The sequence below is a fragment of the Ranitomeya imitator genome, chromosome 3 (assembly GCF_032444005.1).
Source record: "Ranitomeya imitator isolate aRanImi1 chromosome 3, aRanImi1.pri, whole genome shotgun sequence".
Classification (NCBI taxonomy): Eukaryota; Metazoa; Chordata; class Amphibia; order Anura; family Dendrobatidae; genus Ranitomeya; species Ranitomeya imitator.
This window is the reverse complement of record NC_091284.1, coordinates 684,386,566-684,413,435: the sequence shown is the minus strand read 5'-3', so window position 1 is coordinate 684,413,435 and position 26,870 is coordinate 684,386,566. Positions and strand designations below refer to the sequence as shown.

The following is a 26,870-nucleotide window of genomic DNA, read 5'->3' as shown; positions in this document are numbered from 1 at the left end:
AGAGAATTATCTTCTCTGACTATGAATCGCCCAAGGTTTGGGTATAGGCGTACGAGAAATTTAGGGGATTTACTGATTAAAAATCGTCTCCCCACAATAGAAAATAATTGGCTCACGAAACATCAACCTACGGGTAATCACAAATGTGGCAACTGTAAATTCTGCCATTTAAGACTTCTGAAAAATCTGATTCGCATAGGCTCAGTTTGTCATACAGTTAGAGACTTAATTACGTGCAAAACTCCATATGTGGTCTATTTAATCCTCTGCCCATGCCAGTTTTATTATATTGGTAAAACAATACGTCCCATGGTCACGAGATTTAGTGAGCACTGCAATTCTATAACGTCCGGGAAGGGTCGCCCGCGCTTTATCAAACATATGCGGGATCACCACAATGCGAATCCAAATGTGTTACAATTCGCAGGTCTTGAGGTGGTTAAAAATCCAGTAAAAGGTGGTGACCGCAAGAAAATTCTATTACAGCGCGAGGCACGTTGGATCATGGAGACCAATGCGCAAGGGCCCATTGGTCTCAATGATAAACTGGACATGACAATATTTTTGTAATATTTTTGTAACATTTTTGTTATATATTTTTGTAGCAATATTGTTGTAATTATCATTGTGCTGGCTCCCTCATGTTATGCGGCTTATAATGCCGATTTGTATTTGTGCTTGTTAATCTTGTTTCTTGCACACAAACCAATGTGGTTTTTTTTTTTTTTTTTTTTTAATCTCACACCTGTTCACATCAAGCTGTCTAGTTCCCTATAAAGGAAATGGTGATTTTAATTGTGCACATGGACCCGTGGAAGCGCACAAGCGCGAAACGATCGTAGTCCTGCTCTTTCTCCCCGCACCGCTGATCTCTCCCAGCCGCCTCTCCTTACTATGTCCGTTGTTACGTTATGATGAATAAAGGACTTTGATTCGCAATCTACCTGGGTGAGTGCCGCATTTTCCTTTTTCTCTTTGGATATTTGTTCACTGCTTTTTATGCTGAGCACCACCCGAACATTGCAGACTATATACGTGCTATAGGAGTCTTGCAGTGGAATCCTCAGGCTGCGGCTACACTGCCTGCTGCGATAACACCTAGTTCCGTTCATATTCTGTGCTTTTTGACTCTTAATGTAATAGAGAGGGGATAGTCCTGCCTGGTAGACATGAAAGGATAACCGTAGTGATGCAACCCCACACTGCTCTCCGTCTCTAGGGGGAGATCAGTGTGACACAATTCCACTCTGTCACCCTAATCATAAGCTGTACCTGAAAGAAAATGGGAAATCATTAATAATACAGAACAAATCTAAAGTAGAAATGTGTCTGCCTCCTACTTGACACTAAGCTAAAGCTGATCGGCATAGCTCCAGTTGGTGGGAGTATACTACTAAGGAGGAGTACTCTCTACTAAGGAGGAGTACTCTCTACTAAGGAGGAGTACTCTCTACTAAGGAGGAGTACTGTCTACTAAGGAGGAGTACACACTCTACTGAGGAGAACTTTTTTATTTGCATAGTGTCAGCCTCCTAGTCGCAGCAGCATACACCCATGGTTTCCTGTGTCCCCAATGAAGCGATAAAGAAATATAGTTTATTTTTACTGAATAGTATAATAGCACAGTTTACAATAAAAAATAGAATGACAGCAGCCTGAGACCAAAATGGGGAAATATGGGCCTGTGAATACGCTTCATATTTTCAACGTGACCCTTCCCCGCAGTGTAAATGCACTCTAATATAAAAGGCTGTATGTACAAAGCTTACACATTATGATAAATCATCCTCCTATAGCTATGTACAATTATTTTTCTTTTTGATTTCTCAGGAGCTTGTAGCTTTCTCAAAGTACATTCTTAACAAATTCTTTGCACTTGCTGCTACAAACAACAAAGCCTATGTGGAGCTTCTTTTCTGGAAAAATACTAACCTTATCAGAGAAATAACCGAGGGTTACCGAAAGCCTGATGAGGAAGAAAGGTGAGGAATTGGTTCAGTAATAAGAGAGCAATATAATACATAGCATTACATAATTATTATTGTCTCACAGCGATAGCAATCGTAAGCGTATTAAATGGACACCACAGGACGAAGAGGAGCTACAACGCCTGTACTTGCAGTATAAAGAGGTTGAAGGTAAGTCTTCCATTGAAGATTTGGGGAATAAAGACTTAATTATTGTAATTCTCAATTAAATTCTTTATCAGACAGTTGTCAGGTATTCGGACAACCTCCCCTTAAGATGCAGACATTACTAAATGTATGGTTTTTATTAATCTGACGAGACCAGAAAAATGATAGACACTTTGGCAGTGGTTATTTCACATAGGTAATAGAAATGGACAGGTAATATCCAACCGCTGTCTTTCCATCTACATGTAGATGCCGTGGTCACTATTAACCGCTCGGTAATGACAGGCAGGTGTTGGCTGTGTGTTAGTCAGCACCTGTATAAAGCAGTCATAGCTCCTGAGACTGCTTCATACTTGTGCACTTGAAATGTATTGTCAAAATAGGAGAAGCTTTAATTAGATTTTTGGGGTGATTGACACTGCAAAGAAACACCAGTGTTTTGCAAGGCAAGCTGATAACTTGTAGGTTGTCATCAGTATATAGCCTCTTACTGATTGTTGGCAAGAAAACATCGTTGCCACTTTGAAGTTGGTTAGTCATGTATATGAACGCTAAGAGATATAATCAAACGAATTGTATAACTAGTCCAATTGTGTGGCTCATTTTTAAATTATCTATATAGGCAATATAAAAAGTGGATTACCAAACAAAAGAAATGTCCGATGTTTTTCAGGTGTTGATGTGATTGATAATATCTTGGCAAATCTGAAGCCTGGAACCCGGACACGGAAGCAAGTTATTAATCATCTTGTGCAGATGGGTCTAGCTGAGAGTGTCATGGACTTTAAAAAACAGATGTAAGTAATTACACAGTAACATGGGGATGAGGGCCATGCATACCATAATAGGGATAAGGAGTAGTGATGAGCGAGTGTACTCGTTGCTCGGGTGGTCTCCGAGTATTTGACTGCTCGGAGATTAAGTTTTCATCGCCTCAGCAGCATGATTTACAGCTATTAGCCAACTTGATTACATGTGGGGATTACCTAGCAACCAAGCAACCCCCACATGTACTCAGCCTGGCTAATAGCTGTAAATCATTCGGCTGCCGTGATGAAAACTAAATCTCCGAACACTAAAAATACTCGGAGGTCACTAATGAGGAGCCATGCATACCAAGATAGGGATGAGGGGGCCATGCATACCAGGATGGGGATGAGGACCATGCATACCATGATAGGGATGAGGGGGCCATGCATACCAGGATGGGGATGAGGGGGCCATGTGTATCAGGATGGGAATGAGGGGACCATATATACCAGGATAGGGGGTATTAAGTGCAGAATTGACCACATGTTTTGCTTCATTTCCCCCCTAATTTCCTCCTCTAAAACCCAGGTATCTTATGGTTCGGTGCAGTCGCTGATATTAGCCATTAAAATGCCGCTGTCAGTCACTGACTCTGGCATTTAACCCAATCCCCCTAGTAAATTTTTCCTTTTTTTTTTTCCAGTCCACTTTTTCCCAGCGCCATAACTTTTTTTTTTCCCCTACGCCTCATTGGGGGACACAGGACCATGGGTGTTATGCTGCTGCCACTAGGAGGACACTAAGTAAACAGAAAGATTAACTCCTCCTCTGCAGTATACACCCCTTCACTGGCTACAATTCAACCAGTTCTTGCTTAGTGTCTGTAGGAGGCACTTGGGTCTGTTTTCAGACCCCAACTTTCTTATTTTAATTTTTATTTAAATTTTTATTTTTCTGTAAATGTTTATTTTTTATTCAATGGAGTGAAGGTTGCGACGGATCCCTTTTATAGGGCCCGTTCTCCCCCGAACCAGCAACAGACGAGCACGGCGAGTATACCTCCCCGTCCCTCTCCTGCGACGCTGGAGCACGCAAATTTTTACTGGGGCGACGGTTTACCTCTTTGGTCCCAATCTCCCTTCCCCCCTGCAAGACGGCGAGTACATAGAGCCTGCTCTAATGTACCTCTCCGAGGGCCCAACAGACAAGGCCCACACTGCATGACGTTGCACAAAGGGATCCCATGACAGAAGAGGATGGGAATGGAAGGATGGATGGAGCGCAGGTGACAGGGGGACCTGCATTACCGGAGGGCACTGTGAGTACACATCCCTCCTGCGCCCCCGAAGCTCTAGGGGGACAGACGCCGGCGGTACTTGCAGCAGAGTCCCTGGGGAGAGGCGCCGGCGGTCGAGGGCCTGCGGTGGTCAGCGACGCTCCGTTGCGATCGCCGGGCAGGCCGGAAATTTAGTCCCCGGCTTTTCAGCCGGAGTAGGCCGCAGTGGGCAGATCCCTCCCACGGCCGTAACCCCGCCCCCTATATCGGCGCTTTACGTCTGGGACGAGAGGTGCCCTGCAGATCTCGGGGGCCATATTGCCATCTCTCTGCAAGGTGGCCCACCCTGTCCAGGAACCGCCACGGTTAATTCCTCCCCGGGGACACCGGCACAGGACCGTGGGTAAGCTGCTACAAGAAAGCTTAACCCTTTCCCTGCGTATACTGCCCCGCTCTGTCTCTAAAGACACTATGTCTCAATCCAAGGAGTCTAAAAAGGGTAACAAGAAGCACACAGTGTTTTTCACTGTATGTGCCACTTGCAATACAGCCCTGCCCTGAGCTCACAGTAACCCGTTGTGTGCGGATTGTGTCCCGGCCTCAGTGCAGCCGCCTCCCGCCGATGCCGTCGACCCTGTAGAGCCTAGCCTCCCTGAGTGGGCAGCTTCTCTGTCACGATCTATGGCTTCCCTAGTCAGGGCAATTGACTCCCTCCGGGGCCCCCCTTCAAGTCAGACCGCGGAGGATTCGGGCGACGGTACGGATCCGTCCACCAGCAGAGGGCGTACTTAGTCACTTCCTTCTCGGGGTTCCAGAAAACGTGCCCATGTTCCATCCCCTGACCATGGGCCAGTTGGTTATTCAGCGTCGGCGAGCTCCGCTTCCCGGTACCCGTCTCCAGACAACCCAAACGACTCTGAATATGAGTCTGACGATTCCTACGTTCAGGATTCCTCCTCCTCCCAAGTGACACTCGATTCTCTCATCGAAGCGGTCAACCAGACCCTGAAGGTGGCCGAGGAATCCATATCTACGCCCGAACACGTGTCCAAAAAGTTTTTGTCACTCATCCTGAGTTCAAGGAGATTGTACAAAAACATAGGGACCGTCCTGGTAAACGCTTCATGGGTCAAAAGCCCATCGAGGCCAAATATCCTTTTCCTCAGGAACTAATCAAGGACTGGCTGCAGTCCCCCTCAGTGGACCCTGCTGTGTCACATCTCGCTTCCAAAACCATCCTGTCCTTGTCAGACGGCTCCTCGGTTAAGAACCCCTCTGACCGTCAGATTGATTATCTGGCTCGCTCCATCTTTGAGGCCTCAGGAGCCTCTCTTACCATCTTTCGCTGCCTCTTGGGTGGCTAAGGCTATGGTCGCTTGGGCCGAGACGCTTTCCACGACCATCCAAGTTAGCGACTTACCTCCAGAAGCGATCAACCTGGCTAACCAGATAGCCCAGGCTGGGGATTTTGTAGTCAACGCCTCAATAGACGCAGCCAATTGCGCTGCACAGGCAGCCGCGAATGCAATCTCCATTAGAAGAGCCCTGCGGCTCAGGGATTGGCGAGCAGATTCGGCTTCCAAGCGCTCTTTGACATCCCAGCCCTACCAGGCTGGTCGTTTATTTGGAGAAAAATTAGACCAAATAATCTCGGATGCCACCGGGGGAAAAAAGTAAATTTCTCCCCCAACAAAAGCCTACCCGGCCGTTTCGGTATCAACAACAACCCCGATTTCGGCCCTTTCGTAACAATACCAACTGGTCATCTACACCCTCTGCCTCCGCATCAGGACGAGGCTCCCGTGGTGACCAAGGCCCCCAGGTCTCTTACAGACCTAACCGTAACTGGAAACCCAGACCGAGACCACCCGGGTCTAAGGGATCCAGATCCCTTAGACCCTCCACGCAATGACTCCTTGCAACTTCCGGGGGACACCAACAAAGTAGGAGGGTGTCTACTTTTGTTCCGTCAAGCCTGGCTCTCTGTCGTTTCCGACGAGTGGGTCAGGCAACTGGTGTCCACCGGATACAAAATAGAATTTTCCTCTCCCGCACCTACGCGCTTCTTCCAGTCTTGCCCTCCCAAATCAAAGACAACAGCTTTTCTCCAGGCCATACGGGCACTACAAAGGGACGGAGTCATCATTCCGGTTCCCCTAGACCAAAGGTTCAAAGGGTTCTACTCGAACCTATTAGTGGTCCCAAAGAAGGACGGATCGCTGCGTCCGATTCTGGACCTGAAACTTTTGAACAAATTTGTCAAAATTTGTCATTTCAGAATGGAATCCCTCCGTTCTGTGGTCGCGTCCATGGAAAGAGGAGAATTCCTGGCGTCCATAAACATCAAGGATGCTTACCTCCACATCCCAATCTTTCCTCCGCATCAGCAGTTCCTCCGCTTCGCATTTCGTGGAGAACACTTCCATTTTGTGGCCTTGCCTTTCGGTCTCGCCACCGCTCCCAGAGTCTTCACAAAGCTCATGGTGGCTGCCATTGCCATTCTTCATTCCAGGGGAGTGGTGGTACTTCCGTACCTGGACGACCTACTGATAAAAGGTCCATCTTACCCAGCCTGCGAAGAGTCCGTCATTCTCACGGTGGACACTCTTTCTCGCCTGGGTTGGAAGATAAACTTCGAAAAATCCTCTCCGATTCCGGCCCAACGGATCTCCTTTCTTGGGATGACATTGGACACTTCTCGCGGTCTGGTCATTCTCCCTCAAGACAAGGCCATGGCCTTGCAGCAGGGAGCTCAGAGTCTTTCCCGTCCAGTCTCCCACTCCATCCAATTCAGCATACGCATTCTTGGGCAGATGGTAGCAGCCATGGAAGCGGTTCCATTCGCGCAATTTCACCTCCGTCCCCTACAGCATGCACTACTGTCGGCGTGGGACGGCAACCCGTCCTCCCTCGACCGCAGCTTCACCCTGTCCCCACGGGTCAGGAAGACCCTCAGGTGGTGGACGCTGAAGTCCTCCCTAATCCAGGGAAAGTCTTTTCTCCCAGTGCGGTGGCTGGTGGTGACCACCGATGCCAGCCTCATGGGCTGGGGGGCTGCAAACCCACGGGCCATCGGAGTAGACGCCCTGGTCCTGCCTTGACGTCAATACCGCCTCCCGTACATTTTTCCCCCTCTTCCCCTGCTGCCGAGGGTCATCAAGAAGATCAGGGCAGAGGGGGTACCAGTGATCCTCGCTGCGCCGGGCATGGTACGCGGAACTGGTTCAGCTGGTCGCCGACGTCCCCTGGCGTCTTTCAGATCGCGTGGATCTTCTCTCACAGGGCCCGATTTACCACCAGAACTCAGGGGCCCTGTCTTTGACGGCCTGGCCGTTGAATCCTGGATTCTAGGCCAAGCGGGTTTCACTTCCAAGGTGTCTTCCACCATGATCAGGGCTAGGAAACCTGTATCCATGCGCAGTTACCACCATACCTGGCGAATTTTCTTCTCATGGTGCGACGCACAGGGGCGATCTCCCCTGGTATTTTCTATCCCTGCCATATTGGATTTTCTCCAATCTGGACTAGAGTCGGGACTTGCACTTAGCTCTCTAAAGGGTCAGGTTTCGGCATTGTCTGTCCTTTTCCAACGAAAGATTGCCAATAGATTGCCGGTGCAGACTTTTTTCCAGGGAGTTTCCCGTGTGGCACCTCCCTACAAAATGCCTTTGGATCTGTGGGATCTTAATTTGGTCCTCGGAGCTCTTCAGGAGACTCCCTTCGAACCACTACAGGACGTTTCCCTGACCTTCCTCACCTGGAAGGTAGTTTTCCTAGTGGCGATTACGTCCATCAGACGGGTTTCGGAGCTGGCTGCACTCTCCTGCCGCCTCCGTTTCTAATTTTTCATCCGGACAAGGCAGTATTGAGGACCTCTCCTGCTTTTCTGACCAAGGTCGTTTCTTCTTTCTACCTCAACGAGGAGATTGTTCTGCCTTCGTTCTGTCCGGCACCGGTCCATCGCATTGAAAAGGTTCTGCACACTCTTGATGCGGTAAGGGCTCTTTGCCGGTACGTCTCGCGGACAGCTCCCTTCCGCACGTCGTATGTCCTGTTTGTACTTCCAGACGGACCAAGGAGGGGTTCTCCCGCTTCCAAAGCTACTCTAGCCAAATGGATTCGGTCGGCTATTCAAGAATCCTATCGTGCCAAAGGTGTTCCTATCCCAGCAGGGATCAAGGCCCATTCTACTCGGTCGATGGGCGCCTCGTGGGCCATTCGACACCAGGCGTCAGCACAGCAGGTCTGCAAGGCTGCGACATGGTCCAGTTTGCACACTTTTACCAAACATTACCACATTCATTCTCTCTCTTCTGCAGATGCCGCCCTTGGCAGGCGCATTCTGCAATCGGCAGTACCTAAGCCGTAAGCCAGTGGTACATGGGGTATTAGCATTTCTTGCTCCCCACCCAGGGACTGCTTTGGGATGTCCCATGGTCCTGTGTCCCCCAATGAGGCGTAGGAGAAAAGGAGATTTTTGTGTACTCACCGTAAAATCTTTTTCTCCGAGCCAATCATTGGGGGACACAGCACCCACCCTGTTAGCCTGTTTGGCTTGTTGTTACTTCCTTGGTTTTGACATAGTTTGTCATTTGTTCATGCTCCTACTGCTTTACTACCGAACTGGTTGAATTGTAGCGAGTGGAGGGGTGTATACTGCAGAGGAGGAGTTAATCTTTCTGTTTACTTAGTGTCCTCCTAGTGGCAGCAGTATAACACCCATGGTCCTGTGTCCCCCAATGATTGGCTCGGAGAAAAAGATTTTACGGTGAGTACACAAAAATCTCCTTTTTTTTGTTTTTGTTTTCCATCCATATATATGGCCATGTGAGGACTTGATTTTGCGGGATGAGTTGTACTTTTGATCGACACCATTGATTTTACCATATAATGTACTGGAAAACGGTAAAAAATTTCAAAGTGCGGTGAACCTGTGTGTGTGTATGTATGTATGTATGTATGTATATATATACATATATATATATATATATATATATATATATATATATTATTTTTTGTTTATATAGCACCATTAATTCCATGGTGCTGTACATGAGAAAGGGATTACATACAGAGTTATAGATATCATTTACTGTAAACGAATTTACAATGACAGATGGGAGAGGACCCTGCCTTTGCGGACTTACATTCTACGGGAATGTGTATGTGTGAATATATATATATATATATATATATATATATATATATATATATATATATATATATATAATTATTATTATTATATACATACACACACACACACACACACCCCATACGCCCATTGGGGGGTGAGAAAGAAGTTTTTATATACAGTTGTACTCAATAGTTTAATACCTCAGCAAAATTTTTGCGTTCTTGGCCTTTTTTCAGAGAATATGAATGATAACACCAAAACTTTTCCTCCACTCATGATAAACCCCTTCATGATCTAGCCTATTTTGACCTTAAAGACCTTGCCGTTTTTTGCAATTCTGACCAGTGTCCCTTTATGAGGTAATAACTCAGGAACGCTTCAACGGATCCTAGCGGTTCTGAGATTGTTTTTTCGTGACATATTGGGCTTCATGTTAGTGGTAAATTTAGGTCAATAAATTCTGCGTTTATTTGTGATAAAAACGGAAATTTGGCGAAAATTTTGAAAATTTCGCAATTTTCACAATTTGAATTTTTATTCTGTTAAACCAGAGAGATATGTGACACAAAATAGTTAATAAATAACATTTCCCACATGTTTACTTTACATCAGCACAATTTTGGAAACAAAATTTTTTTTTGTTAGGAAGTTATAAGGGTTAAAATTTGACCAGCGATTTGTCATTTTTACAACGAAATTTACAAAACCATTTTTTTTAGGGACCACCTCACATTTGAAGTCAGTTTGAGGGGTCTATATGGCTGAAAATACCCAAAAGTGACACCATTCTAAAAACTGCACCCCTCAAGGTACTCAAAACCACATTCAAGAAGTTTATTAACCCTTCAGGTGCTTCACAGCAGCAGAAGCAACATGGAAGGAAAAAATGAACATTTAACTTTTTAGTCACAAAAATTATCTTTTAGCAACAATTTTTTTATTTTCCCAATGGTAAAAGGAGAAACTGAACCACGAAAGTTGTTGTCCAATTTGTCCTGAGTACGCTGATACCTCATATGTGGGGGTAAACCACTGTTTGGGCGCACGGCAGGGCTTGGAAGGGAAGGAGCACCATTTGACTTTTTGAATCAAAAATTGGCTCCACTCTTTAGCGGACACCATGTCACGTTTGGAGAGCCCCCGTGTGCCTAAAAATTGGAGCTCCCCGACAAGTGACCCCATTTTGGAAACTAGACGCCCCAAGGAACTTATCTAGATGCATAGTGAGCACTTTGAACCCCCAGGTGCTTCACAAATTGATCCGTAAAAATGAAAAAGTACTTTTTTTTCACAAAAAAAATTCTTTTAGCCTCAATTTTTTCATTTTCACATGGGCAACAGGATAAAATGGATCCTAAAATGTGTTGGGCAATTTCTCCTGAGTACACCAATACCTCACATGTGGGGGTAAACCACTGTTTGGGCACATGGTAAGGCTCGGAAGGGAAGGAGCGCCATTTGACTTTTTGAATGAAAAATTATTTCCATCGTTAGCAGACACCATGTCGCGTTTGGATAGCTCCTGTGTGCCTAAACATTGGCGCTCCCCCACAAGTGACCCCATTTTGGAAACTAGACCCCCCAAGGAACTTATTTAGATGCCTAGTGAGCACTTTAAACCCTCAGGTGCTTCACAAATTGATCTGTAAAAATGAAAAAGTACTTTTTTTTCACAAAAAAATTCTTTTCGCCTCAATTTTTTCATTTTCACATGGGCAGTAGGATAAAATGGATCATAAAATTTGTTGGGCAATTTCTCCCGAGTACGTCGATACCTCATATGTGGGGGTAAACCACTGTTTGGGCACTCGGCAGGGCTCGGAAGGGAAGGCGCGCCATTTGACTTTTTGAATGGAAAATTAGCTCCAATTGTTAGCGAACACCATGTCGCGTTTGGAGAGCCCCTGTGTGCCTAAACATTGGAGCTCCCCCACAAGTGACCCCATTTTGGAAACTAGACCCCCCAAGGAACTTATCTAGATGCATATTGAGCACTTTAAACCCCCAGGTGCTTCACAGAAGTTTATAACGCAGAGCCATGAAAATTAAAAATAATTTTTCTTTCCTCAAAAATGATTTTTTAGCCTGGAATTTCCTATTTTGCCAAGGATAATAGGAGAAATTGGACCCCAAATATTGTTGTCCAGTTTGTCCTGAGTACGCTGATACCCCATATGTGGGGGTAAACCACTGTTTGGGCGCACGGCAGGGCTCGGAAGGGATGGCACGCCATTTGGCTTTTTAAATGGAAAATTAGCTCCAATCATTAGCGGACACCATGTCACGTTTGGAGAGCCCCTGTGTGCCTAAACATTGGAGATCCCCCAGAAATAACACCATTTTGGAAACTAGACCCCCAAAGGAACTAATCTAGATGTGTGGTGAGGACTTTGAACCCCCAAGTGCTTCACAGAAGTTTATAACGCAGAGCCATGAAAATAAAAAAAAAAAATTATTTTCTCAAAAATGATCTTTTAGCCTGCAATTTTTTATTTTCCCAAGGGTAACAGGAGAAATTTGACCCCAAAAGTTCTTGTCCAGTTTCTCCTGAGTACGCTGATACCCCATATGTGGGGGTAAATCACTGTTTGGGCACATGCCGGGGCTCGGAAGTGAAGTAGTGACGTTTTGAAATGCAGACTTTGATGGAATGCTCTGTGGGCGTCACGTTGCGTTTGCAGAGCCCCTGATGTGGCCTAAAAAAGAAGAAACCCCCCACAAGTGACCCCATTTTGGAAACTAGACCCCCAAAGGAACTTATCTAGATGTGTGGTGAGCACTTTGAACCCCCAAGTGCTTCATAGAAGTTTATAATGCAGAGCCGTGAAAATAATAAATACGTTTTCTTTCCTCAAAAATAATTATTTAGCCCAGAATTTTTTATTTTCCCAAGGGTTACAGGAGAAATTGGACCCCAAAAGTTGTTGTCCAGTTTCTCCTGGTACACTGATACCCCATGAGTGGGGGTAAACCACTGTTTGGGCACACGTCGGGGCTCAGAAGGGAAGTAGTGACTTTTGAAATGCAGACTTTGATGGAATGGGCTGCGGGTGTCACGTTGCGTTTGCAGAGCCCCTGGTGTGCCTAAACAGTAGAAACCCCCACAAGTGACCCCATTTTAGAAACTAGACCCCCCCAAGGAACTTATCTAGATATGTGGTGAGCACTTTGAACCCCCAAGTGCTTCACAGACGTTTACAACGCAGAGCCGTGAAAATAAAAAATCATTTTTCTTTCCTGAAAAATTATGTTTTAGCAAGCATTTTTTTAGATTCACAAGGGTAACAGGAGAAATTGGACCCCAGTAACTGTTGCGCAGTTTGTCCTGAGTATGCTGGTACCCCATATGTGGGGGTAAACCACTGTTTGGGCATACGTCAGGGCTCGGAAGTGAGGGAGCACCATTTGACTTTTTGAATACGAGATTGGCTGGAATCAATGGTGGCGCCATGTTGCGTTTGGAGACCCCTGATGTGCCTAAACAGTGGTAACCCCTCAATTCTAACTCCAACACTAACCCCCCCACACCCCTAACCCTAATCCCAACTGTAGCCATAACCCTAATCACAACCCTAACCACAACCCTAATTCCAACCCTAACCCTAAGGCTATGTGCCCACGTTGCGGATTCGTGTGAGATATTTCCGCACCATTTTTGAAAAATCCGCGGGTAAAAGGCACTGCGTTTTACCTGCGGATTTTCCGCGGATTTCCAGTGTTTTTTGTGCGGATTTCACCTGCGGATTCCTATTGAGGAACAGGTGTAAAACGCTGCGAAATCCGCACAAAGAATTGACATGCTGCGGAAAATACAACGCAGCGTTTCCGCGCGGTATTTTCCGCACCATGGGCACAGCGGATTTGGTTTTTCATATGTTTACATGGTACTGTAAACCTGATGGAACACTGCTGCGAATCCGCAGCGGCCAATCCGCAGCCAAATCCGCACAGTGTGCACATAGCCTAATTCTAAAGGTATGTGCACACGCTGCGGAAAACGCTGCGGATCCGCAGCAGTTTCCCATGAGTTTACAGTTCAATGTAAACCTATGGGAAACAAAAATCGCTGTACACATGCTGCGGAAAAACTGCACGGAAACGCAGCGGTTTACATTCCGCAGCATGTCACTTCTTTGTGCGGATTCCGCAGCGGTTTTACAACTGCTCCAATAGAAAATCGCACTTGTAAAACCGCAGTGAAATGCGCAGAAAAAAACGCGGTAAATCCGCCATAAATCCGCAGCAGTTTAGCACTGCGGATTTATCAAATCCGCAGCGGAAAAATCCGCAGAGGACCAGAATACGTGTGCACATACCGAAACCCTAACCCTAGCCCTAACCCTACCCCTAACCCTACTACCCCTAACCCTAACCCTATTCTAACATTAGTGGAAAAAAAAAATTTCTTTATTTTTTTATTGTCCCTACCTATGGGGGTGACAAAGGGGGGGGGTCATTTATTATTTTTTTTATTTTGATCACTGAGACATAATCTATCTCAGTGATCAAAATGCACTTTGGAACGAATCTGCCAGCTGGCAGATTCGGCGGGCGCACTGCGCATGCGCCCGCCATTTTGGAAGATGGCGGCGCCCAGGGAGAATCGGAGCGCGGGAGGGGTGGAACGGAGCACGGGGAGCGTGGAACGGAGCACAGGGGGGCTGGAACGGAGTACGGGGGGGTGGAACGGAGCACCGGGGGGTGTGGATCGGAGTGCAGGGGGGGTGATTGGAGCACGGGGGGAGCGGACAAGAGCACGGGGGGGAGCGGAGCACTGGACGGAGGGTAGCCGGAGCAGTGTACCGGCCAGATCGGGGGGCTGGGGGGGCGATCGGTGGGGTGGGGGCACATTAGTATTTCCAGCCATGGCCGATGATATTTCAGCATCGGCCATGGCTGGATTGTAATATTTCACCAGTTATAATAGGTGAAATATTACAAATCGCTCTGATTGGCAGTTTCACTTTCAACAGCCAATCAGAGCGATCGTAGCCACGAGGGGGTGAAGCCACCCCCCCTGGGCTAAACTACCACTCCCCCTGTCCCTGCAGATCGGGTGAAATGGGAGTTAACCCTTTCACCCGGCCTGCAGGGACGCGATCTTTCCATGACGCCACATAGGCGTCATGGGTCGGATTGGCACCGACTTTCATGACGCCTACGTGGCGTCATGGGTCGGGAAGGGGTTAACGGTTGGGTGGAGCCATTTATTTATAGTGTTTTCTCTTTTTAAATCATAATGACCGCACAAAACATCCAAATGACCCTGATGAAAAGTTCACATACCCTGGTGATTTTGGCCTGATAACATGCACAGAAGTTGACACAAATTGGTTTGAATGGCTACTAAAGTTAACATTCTCACCTGTAACCTGTTGCTTGTAATCAGTGTGTGTGCGCATAAAAGCTGAGTGAATTTCTGCGATCCAGACAGACACTTGCATCTGTCATCCAGCCACTGACGTTTTTGGATAGTGAGTCATGGGGAAAGCAAAAGAATTGTCAACGGATCTACAGGAAAAAGTGGTTGAACTGTATAAAACAGAAAAGGGATACAAGAAGATATCCAAGGAATTAATTATGCCAGTCGGCAGCGTTCAAACTGTGATTAACAAATGGAAAATCAGGGGCTCTGTAAAAACAGAACTACGGTTATCCAGAACTGCCAGGAAAATTGTTCGGGATGCAAAGAAAAACCCACAAATAATATCAGCTTAAATACCGGACTCTCTGAAAAGTAGCGGTGTGGCTGTTTCAAGATGCACAATAAGGAGGCACTGGAAGAATAATGGGCTACATGGTCGAGAAGAAAGCCATTACTGTTCAAATGCCACAAAGCATCTAGCCTACAATACGCAAAACAACACAGAGACAAGCCTCAAAACGTTTGGAACAAAGTAATTTGGAGTGAAGAAACCAAAACTGAAATTTTTGTCCACAACCATAAACGTTACATTTGAAGAGAGGTTAACGAGGCCCATGATGAAAGGAACACCATTCCTACTGTAAAGCACGGAGGTGGATCACTGATGTTTTGGGGATGTGTGAGTTACAAAGGCACAGGACACTTGCTCAAAGTTGAAGGAAAGATGAATGCAGCACGTTATCAGCAAATACTGGAGCCAAATTTGCACTCATCAGCCCCAACGCTGCACATGGGACGTACTTGGACGTTCCAACATGACAACGATCCAAAACACAAGGCCAAGTCGACCTGTCATTGGCTATAGCAGAACAAAGTGAAGGTTCTGGAGTGGCCATCTTAGTCCTGACCTCAATATCATTGAGCCACTCTGGGGAGATCTCAAGCGCCCAGTTCATGCTAGACAGCCCAGGATTTTAAAGGAACTGGAGGCTTTTTGCCAAGAAGAGTGTGCATTTTTACCATCTGAGAAAATTAAGAACCTCATCCACAACTGCCACAAAAGATTTCAAGCTGTCATTGATGTTAGAGGGGGCAATATATGGTATTAAGAAATGGGGTATGTGAACTTTTGATCAGGGTCATTTGGGTGTTTTGGGTTGTCATTATGATTTAAAAAGCGATAACGCAATAGTTTGACAATAAATGGCTTCACCCAACCACTAACCATGTGAGTAGAGAAAACACAAAAACTTTATCATTCATATTCTCGGAAAAAAGGCCAAGAAAGCAAAAATTCTGCCGGGGTATGTAAACTTTTGAGCACAACTTTATATATAAAATAAAATCCAGAAAATCACATTGTATAAATTTTATATAAATTTATTTGCATTTTGCAGTGAGAAATAAGTATTTGATCCCCCTACCCAACCATTAAGTGTTCTGGCTCCTACAGACCAGTTAGACACTCCTAATCAATTTGCTACCTGCATTAGACCGCTGTCTTACATAATCACCTTTTATAAAAGACTTCTGTCCACAGTCAGACTCTAACCTCTACAACATGGGCAAGACCAAAGAGCTTTCTTCGGATGTCAGAGACAAGATCATAGGCCTGCACAAAGCTGGAATCGGCTACAAAACCATAAGTAAAACGCTAAATGAGAAGGAGACAACTGTTGGTGCAGTAGTAAGAAAATGCAAGAAGTGCAAAATAACTGTCAATCGACATCGATCTGGGGCACCATGCAAAATCTCACCTCATGGGGTATACTTGATCATGTGGAAGGTGAGGAGCCTAAAACTACACTGGGGGGAACTTGTTAATGATCTCAAGGCAGCTGGGACCACAGTCACCAAGAAACCCATTGCTAACACATTACCCCGTAAAGGTTTAAAATCCTGCAGTACCCGCAAGGTCCCCCTGCTCAAGAAGGCACATGTGCAGACCCGTCTGAAGTTTGCCAATGAACACCTGTATGATTCTGTGAGTGATTGGGAGAAGGTACTGTGGTCAGATGAGACAAAAATTGAGGTCTTTGGCATTAACTCAGCTTGCCGTGTTTGGAGGAAGAGAAATGCTGCCTATGACCCAAAGAACACTTCCCCCACTGTCAAGCATGGAGGTGGAAACATTATGTTTTGGGTGGGTTTGTCTGCTAAGGTCACGGTACTTCTTCACCGCATCAATGGAAGAATGGATGAAGCCATGTACAGTAAAATCCTGAGTGACAACCTCCTTTCCTCTGCCAGGACATTAAAATTGGGTCGTGGCTGGGTCTTCCAGCCAGACAATGTCCCAAAACATACAGCCAAGGCAACAAAGGAGAGGCTCAAAAAGAAGCACATTAAGGTCATGGAGTAGCCTAACCAGTCTCCAGACCTTAAACCCATAGAAAACTTATGGAGGGAGTTGAAGCTCCGAGTTGCCAAGCGACAGCCTCAAAATCTTAGTGATGTAGAGATGATCTGCAAAGAGGAGTGGACCAAAATTCCTCCTGACATGTGTGCAAACCTCATCATCAACTACAAATAATGTCTGACTGCTGTGCATGCTAACAAGAGTTTTGCCACCAAGTATTAAGTCTTGTTTGCCGGAGGAATCAAATACTTATTTTTCACTGCAAAATGCAAATAAATTTATATAATTTATACAATGGGATTTTCTGAATTTTATATTTCATATTCAATCTCTCAATGTTAAAATTAGCCTAGCCTTAAAATTATAGAATTTTCAAGCCTTTGTCAGTGGGCAAACTTACAAAATCAGCAAGGGATCAAATGCCGTATTTTTCGGACTATAAGATGCACTTTTTTCACATATTTTTTGGGGGGTAAATGGGGTTGCGTCTTAGTAGGAATATAGAAGTCCAGAAAGAAGAAAAAATGAATGGCATGGAGATTAAATGCAATGAGTTACTTACTGGTATGGAGGGGTACACTCTGAATCATTGGCACATTGTGGGAGTGGAGTCACTTGGTGGAGGGTGCTTGCCAGAAATAAAACATCTAGATAAATCCAAAGGAAGAAGAAAGCAGCAACACTTCTGTTATGTGATGAAGAAACCTTAGTCCTTTATTTCCAATATAAATTCATGGACAAGGTAATAAGAGCAGGGACAGTGCAAGTAAAAGGACGACGGCCATTTCGCGTTATACACGCTTCCACGGGTCCAGATATCAAATCAAAGAGATTTTTAAAAAACCTGATAACTTTTACAAGAAACGACACTAAGGGTAAACCCACCATTGTAAACACCCCCCCCATTAGCTGGGGTTGGTTACTCACCATTCATGGAAAAGGGGGAGATATGCACCCTGTGACAGGCACAACACTCATTCCCAATGCCAAATGGGTATGTAACCCCTTATTTGCCACAAATTCTTACAGTGAGGGAATAATCTCAATACCCATAAAATTTCAGACTTTATTATTATGCACAAAAATAGAATGTTATATCCATAAAAAGAACAATAATGCAGTATTCAATATATATAGATCTTGATGAATAGGGTAAGTCATGAATCCTGATTCCTGAGAATAATTCCATGTTTTCCATCTTATCTAGAACAAATAAAAAATAACAGTCTATATATATATAATTGTCTAAGGTCCATTTCCGTCTGTTTGTCTGTAACGGAAATCCCGTGACGCTAATTGGGCGCGTCCCGTCCGGCCGCGACCAATCAGCGATATTAGGGCGGGATTTAAACAACGCTTCACTTTTTACTATTGATGCTGCCTATGCAGCATCAATAGTAAAAAGATATAATGTTTAAAATAATAATAATAAAAAAAAATCGTGATATCCTCACCTTCCGGCGTCCCCAGCAGCTTTTCCCGCTCCTCGCGATGCTCCGGTCCCAGTAATGCTTTGCGGTAATGACTCCAGATGACGTAGCGATCTCCCGAGACCGCTACATCACGAGTTATTGCCGCAAAGCATCACTGGGAGCGGACCTGGGGTCAGAATTGTAAAAATTGGCCCAGTCATTAAGGTGAAATCAGGCTTCTTATCAAAGGGGTAAATGGCATATGACATATTCTGTATGTCATATGCTGTCTCTTTTGCAAGCCCACATTTTACTCGGCAGATGATGGCTGTAATAGTTAGCCATCATTCGCCTCTAACAGCCGCAGATGTTGCGGAGCATCATCCACAGCTGTTAGCCTGTTAAATGCTGCTGTCAATCTGTGATGTAGGAAAGGGATATACGTGATTCTGTAGTACTGGGTGCTCAGACCACTCCAATCAGTACAACAGGAATCTGGCACTTCAAATCTGCAATGACAGGAACATGACTTTATTGAAATAAGAATCCAAAATTAACATTACATTTGGGTCTAACAATAAAACCTTCATCATCTGGATTGCTGAATGGTAGTGAGAATAAGCATCAAAGTGGGAGATGGCACAAATAAGAAAACAGTCCTGTGATGTTGGCGCCATCACCAGGCTGAGCCAGGAGCGCACATTTGGTATCGCTGAGTTCAAAGTCTGATCTATCAAAATTATAAATTAAGCTGAGCAGTACATTGCCGTAATGAGAATAAAAATCAAAATGCCATAACCAGTTTTTGGCTGCTGCTACAACACAAAAAATATGTATAACAAGCAATCAAACCATTGTATCTACGCCAAAATGGTATCAATGAAAACACAGGCTCACAGAGTGCAACAAATATTTTTTTTCCTTTACAGATTTCTGAATTTATTTTTTCACCACTTAAATAAAACAAAACTATACATGTTTGGTATCTATGGAATTGTACTGACCTGAACAATCATAATGCCGTGTCATTTTTATGGTAAAGTGAACGCTGTAAATGAAAAACCTAAAAAAAAATGTTTTCCAGTACATCACATGATAAAATGGATGATGTCATTCAAAAGTACAACTCATCCAACAATAAACAAGCCCTCATACAGGTATGAGGATGGAAAAATAAAAAAAAGTTATGGCTGTTGGAAGAAGGAGGTGAAAAAAAGAAAGCGGAAAAAAAAAAAAATAGTGCTCAGTCCTTAAGGGGTTAGAGGGACTGTGATTACTTATGCCACATGAACCCTAGTTCCTATCAGGCTGCTGATGGTCTGCATTCATTTACTGTCTGACACGGAAAGGCTGCAGCACTCAGGAGACATCAGCAATGTTATGAATTACTGGGAAACACAGAGATTGGAGCAGATGAACGGCTTTGGTCTGGAAGGTCACATGATCGTGATGTCACCAAAGGTCCTGAAACAGTTTCTACATCGAAAGCTTCACTGATGCTATGGTCAGTGAAGATTTTGCTGTAGATGCTGGGGGCCGCCAAGGGAGTGGGGGCCCTAGACAGATACCAGTCTGCCCTGCCCTAACGCCAGCCCTTGGCACAGTACAGCGAAATGTATGCCAGCTAAACAATGATGGGGACGGGGCCTTTGCCAGAGCACCACAACCTCTTCAGCCTACGAATCCAATCCCCACGTATATGCTATTAGTAGCCTGTTCTTTAGAAGTCCCAAAATAAATTCTTTAACATAGTAGATAATAACTTTATGCATATGGTGTTACGTTTTTTTCAGTGACTATAAACATATACAATCCATAGACCATCCTTCTTCATAGTGACTTATTTTTATTTTTATGTATAATAACCAAATATATGGACCACGATTAGCAATCGCTCACGTGGGGACTTCTGGTGTTCAATTATTTTGAGGAGTTATAAATGTTCATCAATTTTTTGCGCCAATAACTTTTTTTGTTTTACTAATTATTTCAGTAAAGGAACACGAATTGTGCTCTGGACTGAAGACCAAGAGATGGAGCTTCAGCGGCTTTATGAGGAGTTTCAAGAGACTGATGGTACGTCCTGTGCACATTTACCATGATGGATGTGACGTTTAGGATTGAAAGATAATGTACTCATTGGTATTTTCAAGTTTTGTACATGGCGAGATACGTGTTCACCTTTTAACCCTTAGTAAACTTATTGGATAGGTTGGTGGACATTCTCTTCTAGCTTTGTTTTGTCATTTAGACCAATTGTGTTATTTTATATTGTTTGTTCTTTGCAGATATATTAGGAAATATAATGAAGCATATCACAGCTAAGCGCTCCAAAGCTAGAATCATAGAAAAACTAATAAGCATGGGATTGGTATCTGAAAGAAAAGAGCTTTATAAGAGGAGGAGGAGAAAAGGAAAATCTTCAGGCATAGTATGTATGATGTCATTTATAGAGGGAATGTATTACCAGTAAACTGTGTATTGTTTAAATTAGGTTATTGTCTCAAATAGATTTTATAACATTTTTAGCATTTTTTTTATATTACACTTCCTGTTCTTTTCAGAAAACTTTTAATAAGTAATTTTCACAACAGGCAGGATTACAGTGACATGTACACAGTTGGATCCATCATTCACAATAGGTGATGTCACAGCTGACCCTGCTCCACGTCCCTTCACAATGACCTTGCACTTGCCTATTGGATGCTTCAATAAAAAAAAGAAAAAGTCTGGGAATATAGAACCAACAAAGTGACATGTGCATATATCAATAAAAATAAAGTACCAACCCAACGGGCTCTCTGCATCCTGCTTGTACAGCAGAATCTCTGGGATAGGCAGTTTATAGAATAAGAGGTGGGACCACTGGCCAAAAGTTGATTGGACATTTAGGGTATGTGCACACATTGCATTTTTGTCACCTTTTTTCTGTGCAGTTTTGTCCCAAACATGAAGGATTTCCTAGTACCAACAAAGTGAATGTTATACATCGTTTTTCCTGCCAACACATCAGGATTTGCAGCAGACATTTCTGCTGCAAAATCTAAATGCGTGCACATACAATTACTCTGAGGAAGGTAGACTGGTCCCAGAACATTTTTTTTTTTATAAAAAAAAATGCTGTAAAACCTTAAAGTATCTGGTTATACTGTGTATAGTAAGATTCACATTGCTAATTACCCATTAATGGCTCCTCCATGTCTATTTTGTGATATTTTGGAAGACCGGTTATAATAAGAGTGCCAGCGCAGTTCTAAAAATGACATGTATAGCAAAATTGCAGACGTGGTAAACTGAAATCTACAATCTATATTAGTGGGGTTTTTGTATTTAAAAACAAAGGATTTGTCATGATTTCAAATCAGAGAGTCTGATACCTTAAAGAAGATATCCACTACTTGAACGTCTTTTCATACCTTTTGCTTTGCCCCCACAATATAATAAAGCTTATACTCCCCTCCTGTACCGGTGCCTTTCCCACGGTATTGGCACGCGATCTTCCCGGGGCTCCCGTACCGTTGTTGTGATGCCGGCGCCCAATCAACGCTGGCGTCACTGTCCCCGCCTTTGTACAAATTGAGCAGGGAGAGGACGTGAGAGATCAGATGCAGCCCAGACTTTCTCTTAATGTTTGATTTGTCTGAAGGCGGGGGACAGTGGTGCTACAGCTGGGCGTCAACCTCAGGTGTCCCAACACCGCACGACAGCATCGAGACCATGAGTGCCGACACCACTGGAATGGCGCCGGCATAGGAGGTGAGTATAGGTCTTAATATTTTATCGGAGACAAACATTTTGATCAAGAATGTTGGTCTCTGAGTATTTGTTAGTGTTCGGAGATTTAGTTTTCATCGCGGCAGCTGAATGATTTACAGCTACTAGCCAGCCTGATTACATGTGGGGATTCCCTAGTACCAGGCAACCCCCACATGTACTCAGCCTGGCTAGTAGCTGTAAATCATTCAGCTGCCGCGATGAAAACTAAATCTCCGAACACTAACAAATACTCGGAGACCACCCGAGCATGCTCGGGAAAACCCAAGCAACGAGTACACTCGCTCATCACTAATCAAGGACTGTTTATCCTAGTTGTGGACAACCCCTTTAAGACCTTATTGGCTTCTATTGCAGGGAGTGATTAGTATATTTGTGCCAGACTTGCCCATTATTCTTAAGTATAAATATAATGCTCATTTGAAAGTGCTCAGCAAAGTGATAAGTTAGGTTACTTATTTTTACTTTTGGTTTTTAGTCTGAAGATGATTTCCTCCATGATCTTGGTGTTGATGGAAAGGATGTAGATATTGAAGATAATTATGATGAAGAAGATGATGATGATATGAGTGAGGAAGATGAGGAGGAGCACATTAAGTTGGAACAGAAACCAAAACAAAAACTAAGCAGACACAGCGAAGTGTTCCTGGATAAGAAGATACAAACAATTTTACGAAGTGTACATGAAGAAGGTGACTACTCATGTTGTAAGCTTTTGAAGTAGTAGTAACCAGAAGATTTGTGGCTATATACAGGGAACTATCCAGTCATATTATATAAACTAAAATATTCTAGATTATTTACCAAGAAGCAGCAGTACAAGGAAAGGATCCTGCAACAATTACAACTATGGCAATGATTAATAAAACCTTACATTTTAAAGAACTGTAGACTGATATAACAAAGCCGAAAAGATAGTAAATGAGGATATTGGATTAACGTATAATGACTCGGTTCCCCAACTCCTGGTGTAACCGATCATTAAAAAAAAAAAACCTTCAGCAAACATGGTCAAAGAATAGGTAAAAAGAAAAAGATAATGGGAGAAGAATGAAGTGAGGGAAAAAAATTGAATCTGTTAGTCAGATTTGAGGAGGTACTGGTAAAAAGATGAATGCATTCCCAGTAGGCTGCAGCCTACAAACCATGTGATGTGGTCCTTTAAAAAAATGGTGTTTTAAAATTGAGAAATCGCTGGTCAACTTTTAACCCTTATAACTTCCTAACAAAAAAAATATTGGTTCTAAAATTGTGCTGATGTAAAGTATACATGTGGGAAATGTTACTTAAGTATTTTTTTTGACCTATCTCTGTGATTTAAGGGCATGAAAATTCAAAGTTGGAAAATTGCGCAATTTTCAAAATTTTCACCAAATTTCCATTTTTTTTCACAAACTCAAATAATATCAAAGAAAATGTGTAATGAGAAAACAATGTCAGAATCACCGGGATCCGTTGAAGCGTTCCAGAGTTATAACCTCATAAAGGGACAGTGGTCAGAATTGTAAACATTGGCCCGATCATTAACGTGCAAACCACCCTTGGGAGTAAAGGGGTTAAGCGCATGATATCATATGAGACATCAAGATAAAGGATATCTGTAAAATTGAATGGTAGGTGCAAGGCAGAATTAGATGAATTGGTTAGACAAACAGCATTTTTTATTAAATAAAGAGAATACCAATTAAGTTCACATAACAGTACCAATGGTGTCAATGCTAACATAGCATATCTACAGGTCGACCGACCAAGGAGTAGAAGGCCGTAAACTCCAACACAAATTTCTCTTTAACTTTCTTAGAGTTATTATTCATTGAAAAAGCCAAAGTGAAATATGGTCGGTCTAACTATATAACATGGTATGTTTACATTGGCATTGTTATTATTGTTATCGGAACTTATACATTGGTATCATCTTGATGTTGTGGGTAGTGATGGGCGCACATGTACTGCATGACAGCGCGAGAAACACTGGCGTCTCTGATCTGTGTTAAGATCATTACAGAGTTCCAGCAGCTGTGACCGGCGGTTAAAAGGTTACCGCCACTCACAGAGGTGTCTGCTAATCAGGGCTGTGGAGTCGGTAAGCCAAATCTCTGACTCTTCAATTCCCATGACACCGACTCACTCATACATGGCTCATGTTTTAAGTTTAAGGGATACATTTACTGTAGTAAAATGGTAACATCAGGCTTTTAATCTTTATTATGATACAATAATCAAGCCATTTAGATAGAACATAAAATTTATTTATTCAAATACAACTTTAGAACAAAAAAACCTTTGCATATTTACAATTTGTTATACACTCTGCAGTAAGTGGGAAACAAACTGTTTTCAACAAAAACGTACTGAATAGCATTTGTGCAGTCTGATTTCTTCTGAGAAATAATATCGCCTCCATCAGATCCTCCTTTATAGATGACCTCAAATCTGGCCTAATTATTTTAAGGCTAGAGAGCAACCTCTCTACACTAACTTGGGTTGGTAGCAATGCAGTAACCACATGGGCGACATTTCTAACAATTTCAGGGTATAAAGGAATTGCCTTGTGTACAGTCAGTTTTGATGAACGATTAAACTCTTCTACTTCTTTGAGAACAAGTGAAAAATTTTGCTGAAATATGGTCTGTTTTCTATGGGAGTGGAAACTTTTTCCCTGCAGCAACACTTTGCCTGGGCCATGTCATCCAAATACTTGTCGAAATCAAACTCCTTATCTCATGAGGATGAAGGAACGGAAGCAGCAGCACTGGCAGGACCCGAATCCTGTTGCTCTTGGCCGTCCTGTAGCTCCCTCATCCTAACTGCTACCTCAGTCAAAGCTTCTTTTCCTTTAGTAAGCTGTTGATCATCCAGCAATATACGATGACTCGGGTCCACATAAACAGCTGCCATAAGAATTTTTTTTTTCTAATAGCAGTGTCTCTCTCCGTTTCATTGAAGCAGCAATGCCATCTACGATTAAACCTCCTCTTTGGGACAGGCAAAACAACAAGTTATTCCACTCCTTTATAAAAGTGCCAGGAGTTAAATCCTCAGCTTGTAACTATTTACCGTAGTCACTGTAAATGGGTGATGAAGCAATTCCTTCAATTCTCTTCAAGGTGGAATCAATTTTAGGCGTTCTGGCAGCAATAGCCAATTTCCTCACTTTGCTAATCAGAATTCCAGCGTGTCCCTCTTGCAGACTATCTCTTATTGCCAGTTGCAGCGTGTGCACAACACAGCGCATGTGATGAATAGGAAAGAGGTGTGAAGCAGCTTCAACAAGATCATCTAATTGTAAAGAATCAGTTTGCTGTTCTTCTGTAGTAATCTTTGTTTGTTCCTCCATTATGGGAAGAGGACTGTGGCCTTCCATCTCCAACACACTGAATGTGAAATGTTCTTCTAGCTGCTGTTCACCTTCATTATTCTCATTCATCAGTCTAATTGTACTTCTTTTTGAAGCTTTATCAGTTACAAAAGCAAGAACCTGTTCTTTTTTGAGTTCATAAATTTGCAGAACTTTTTTCAATAAAGCCTGGAGAAACTGGCTGCTGTGATGAACTTTAGTATCTTTACTGCCAGTGTCTTTGTAGCAATTTTTTTGTTGTCACAAACATATCGAACATTGATAGCAAAATAGTTCACTCTGTGACGTGTGCAGGCATCCATCTTAAGAAATACAAAGGCTTTACCAGCCTGAGAATACCAACTCCCAACAGTCTGCTTTAGCTGGGCAGGTTGTCAAAAATGGGGTGGGGGGTGGGGACTGCATGTCATTTTTAACCCTTTACTGCCATTGGACGGGATAGTATGTCCAATGGCAGTACCCCCGCTTTGATGTGGTCTCTGCCCGCACCTATTAGCTAGTTAAATGCCGCAGTCAAACTCAGACAGCGGCATTTAACGCGCGCTGCCGGCTATTGGGCCGAAATACGCGCACTGCTGACCCCCATCACGTGATCGGGGGTCGTCGGCATAACAACCAGAGGTCTCCTTGAGACCTCTATGGTTCTTGATTCCGGATTGCTATGAGCGCCACCCTGTGGTCGACGCTCATAGCAATGCAGTATTTCTACTACATAGAGGCGATCTGAGCATTAAGTTGTCAGCTTTTGCTTCCCATGGAGGCTATTGAAGCATGCCAAAACTTAAAGAAATTTTTTTTTAAACATATAAAAAAATATAAAAGTTTAAATCGCTCCATTCAAAATACAACGATAAAAAAAAAAATCAAGCATACTTATTTGGTATCACCGCGTTCAAAAACGCCCGATCTATCAACAAAAAAAAGGATTAACCTGATTGCTAAACGGCGTAGCAAGAAAAAAATCGAAACGCCAGAATTACATTTTTTGTTCGCCATGACATTGCATTAAAATGCAATAACGGGCGATCAAAAGATCGTATCTGCACAAAAGTGGTACCATTAAAACCATCAGCTTGGCACGCAAAAAATAAGCCCTCTCCCAACCCGAGATCACAAAAATTGGAGACGCTATGGGTATCAGAATATGGCGCAAATTTTTTTTTTTTTTTTAAAACAAATTTGGGAATTTTGTTTCACCACTTAGATAAAAAAAGAACCTAGACATGTTAGGTATCTATGAACTCGTAATGACCTGGAGAATAATAATAGCAGGTGAGTTTTAGCATCTAGTGAACCTAGCGAAAAAA

General features: G+C 43.5%; 1 protein-coding gene across 2 annotated transcripts in view; it reads left to right on the top strand.

The window, feature by feature from the left end:
- Window positions 1-26,870, top strand: part of TIMELESS (timeless circadian regulator) — a 222,249-nt gene that overhangs the window by 157,606 nt on the left and 37,773 nt on the right. For both annotated transcript variants that reach the window (XM_069758445.1, XM_069758446.1), the window contains exons 19-24: window positions 1,831-1,982; window positions 2,053-2,138; window positions 2,809-2,932; window positions 20,425-20,507; window positions 20,720-20,862; window positions 22,684-22,897. In XM_069758445.1, coding sequence (XP_069614546.1) covers window positions 1,831-1,982; window positions 2,053-2,138; window positions 2,809-2,932; window positions 20,425-20,507; window positions 20,720-20,862; window positions 22,684-22,897 — 802 coding nt within the window. The remainder of the gene's footprint in view (window positions 1-1,830; window positions 1,983-2,052; window positions 2,139-2,808; window positions 2,933-20,424; window positions 20,508-20,719; window positions 20,863-22,683; window positions 22,898-26,870) is intronic.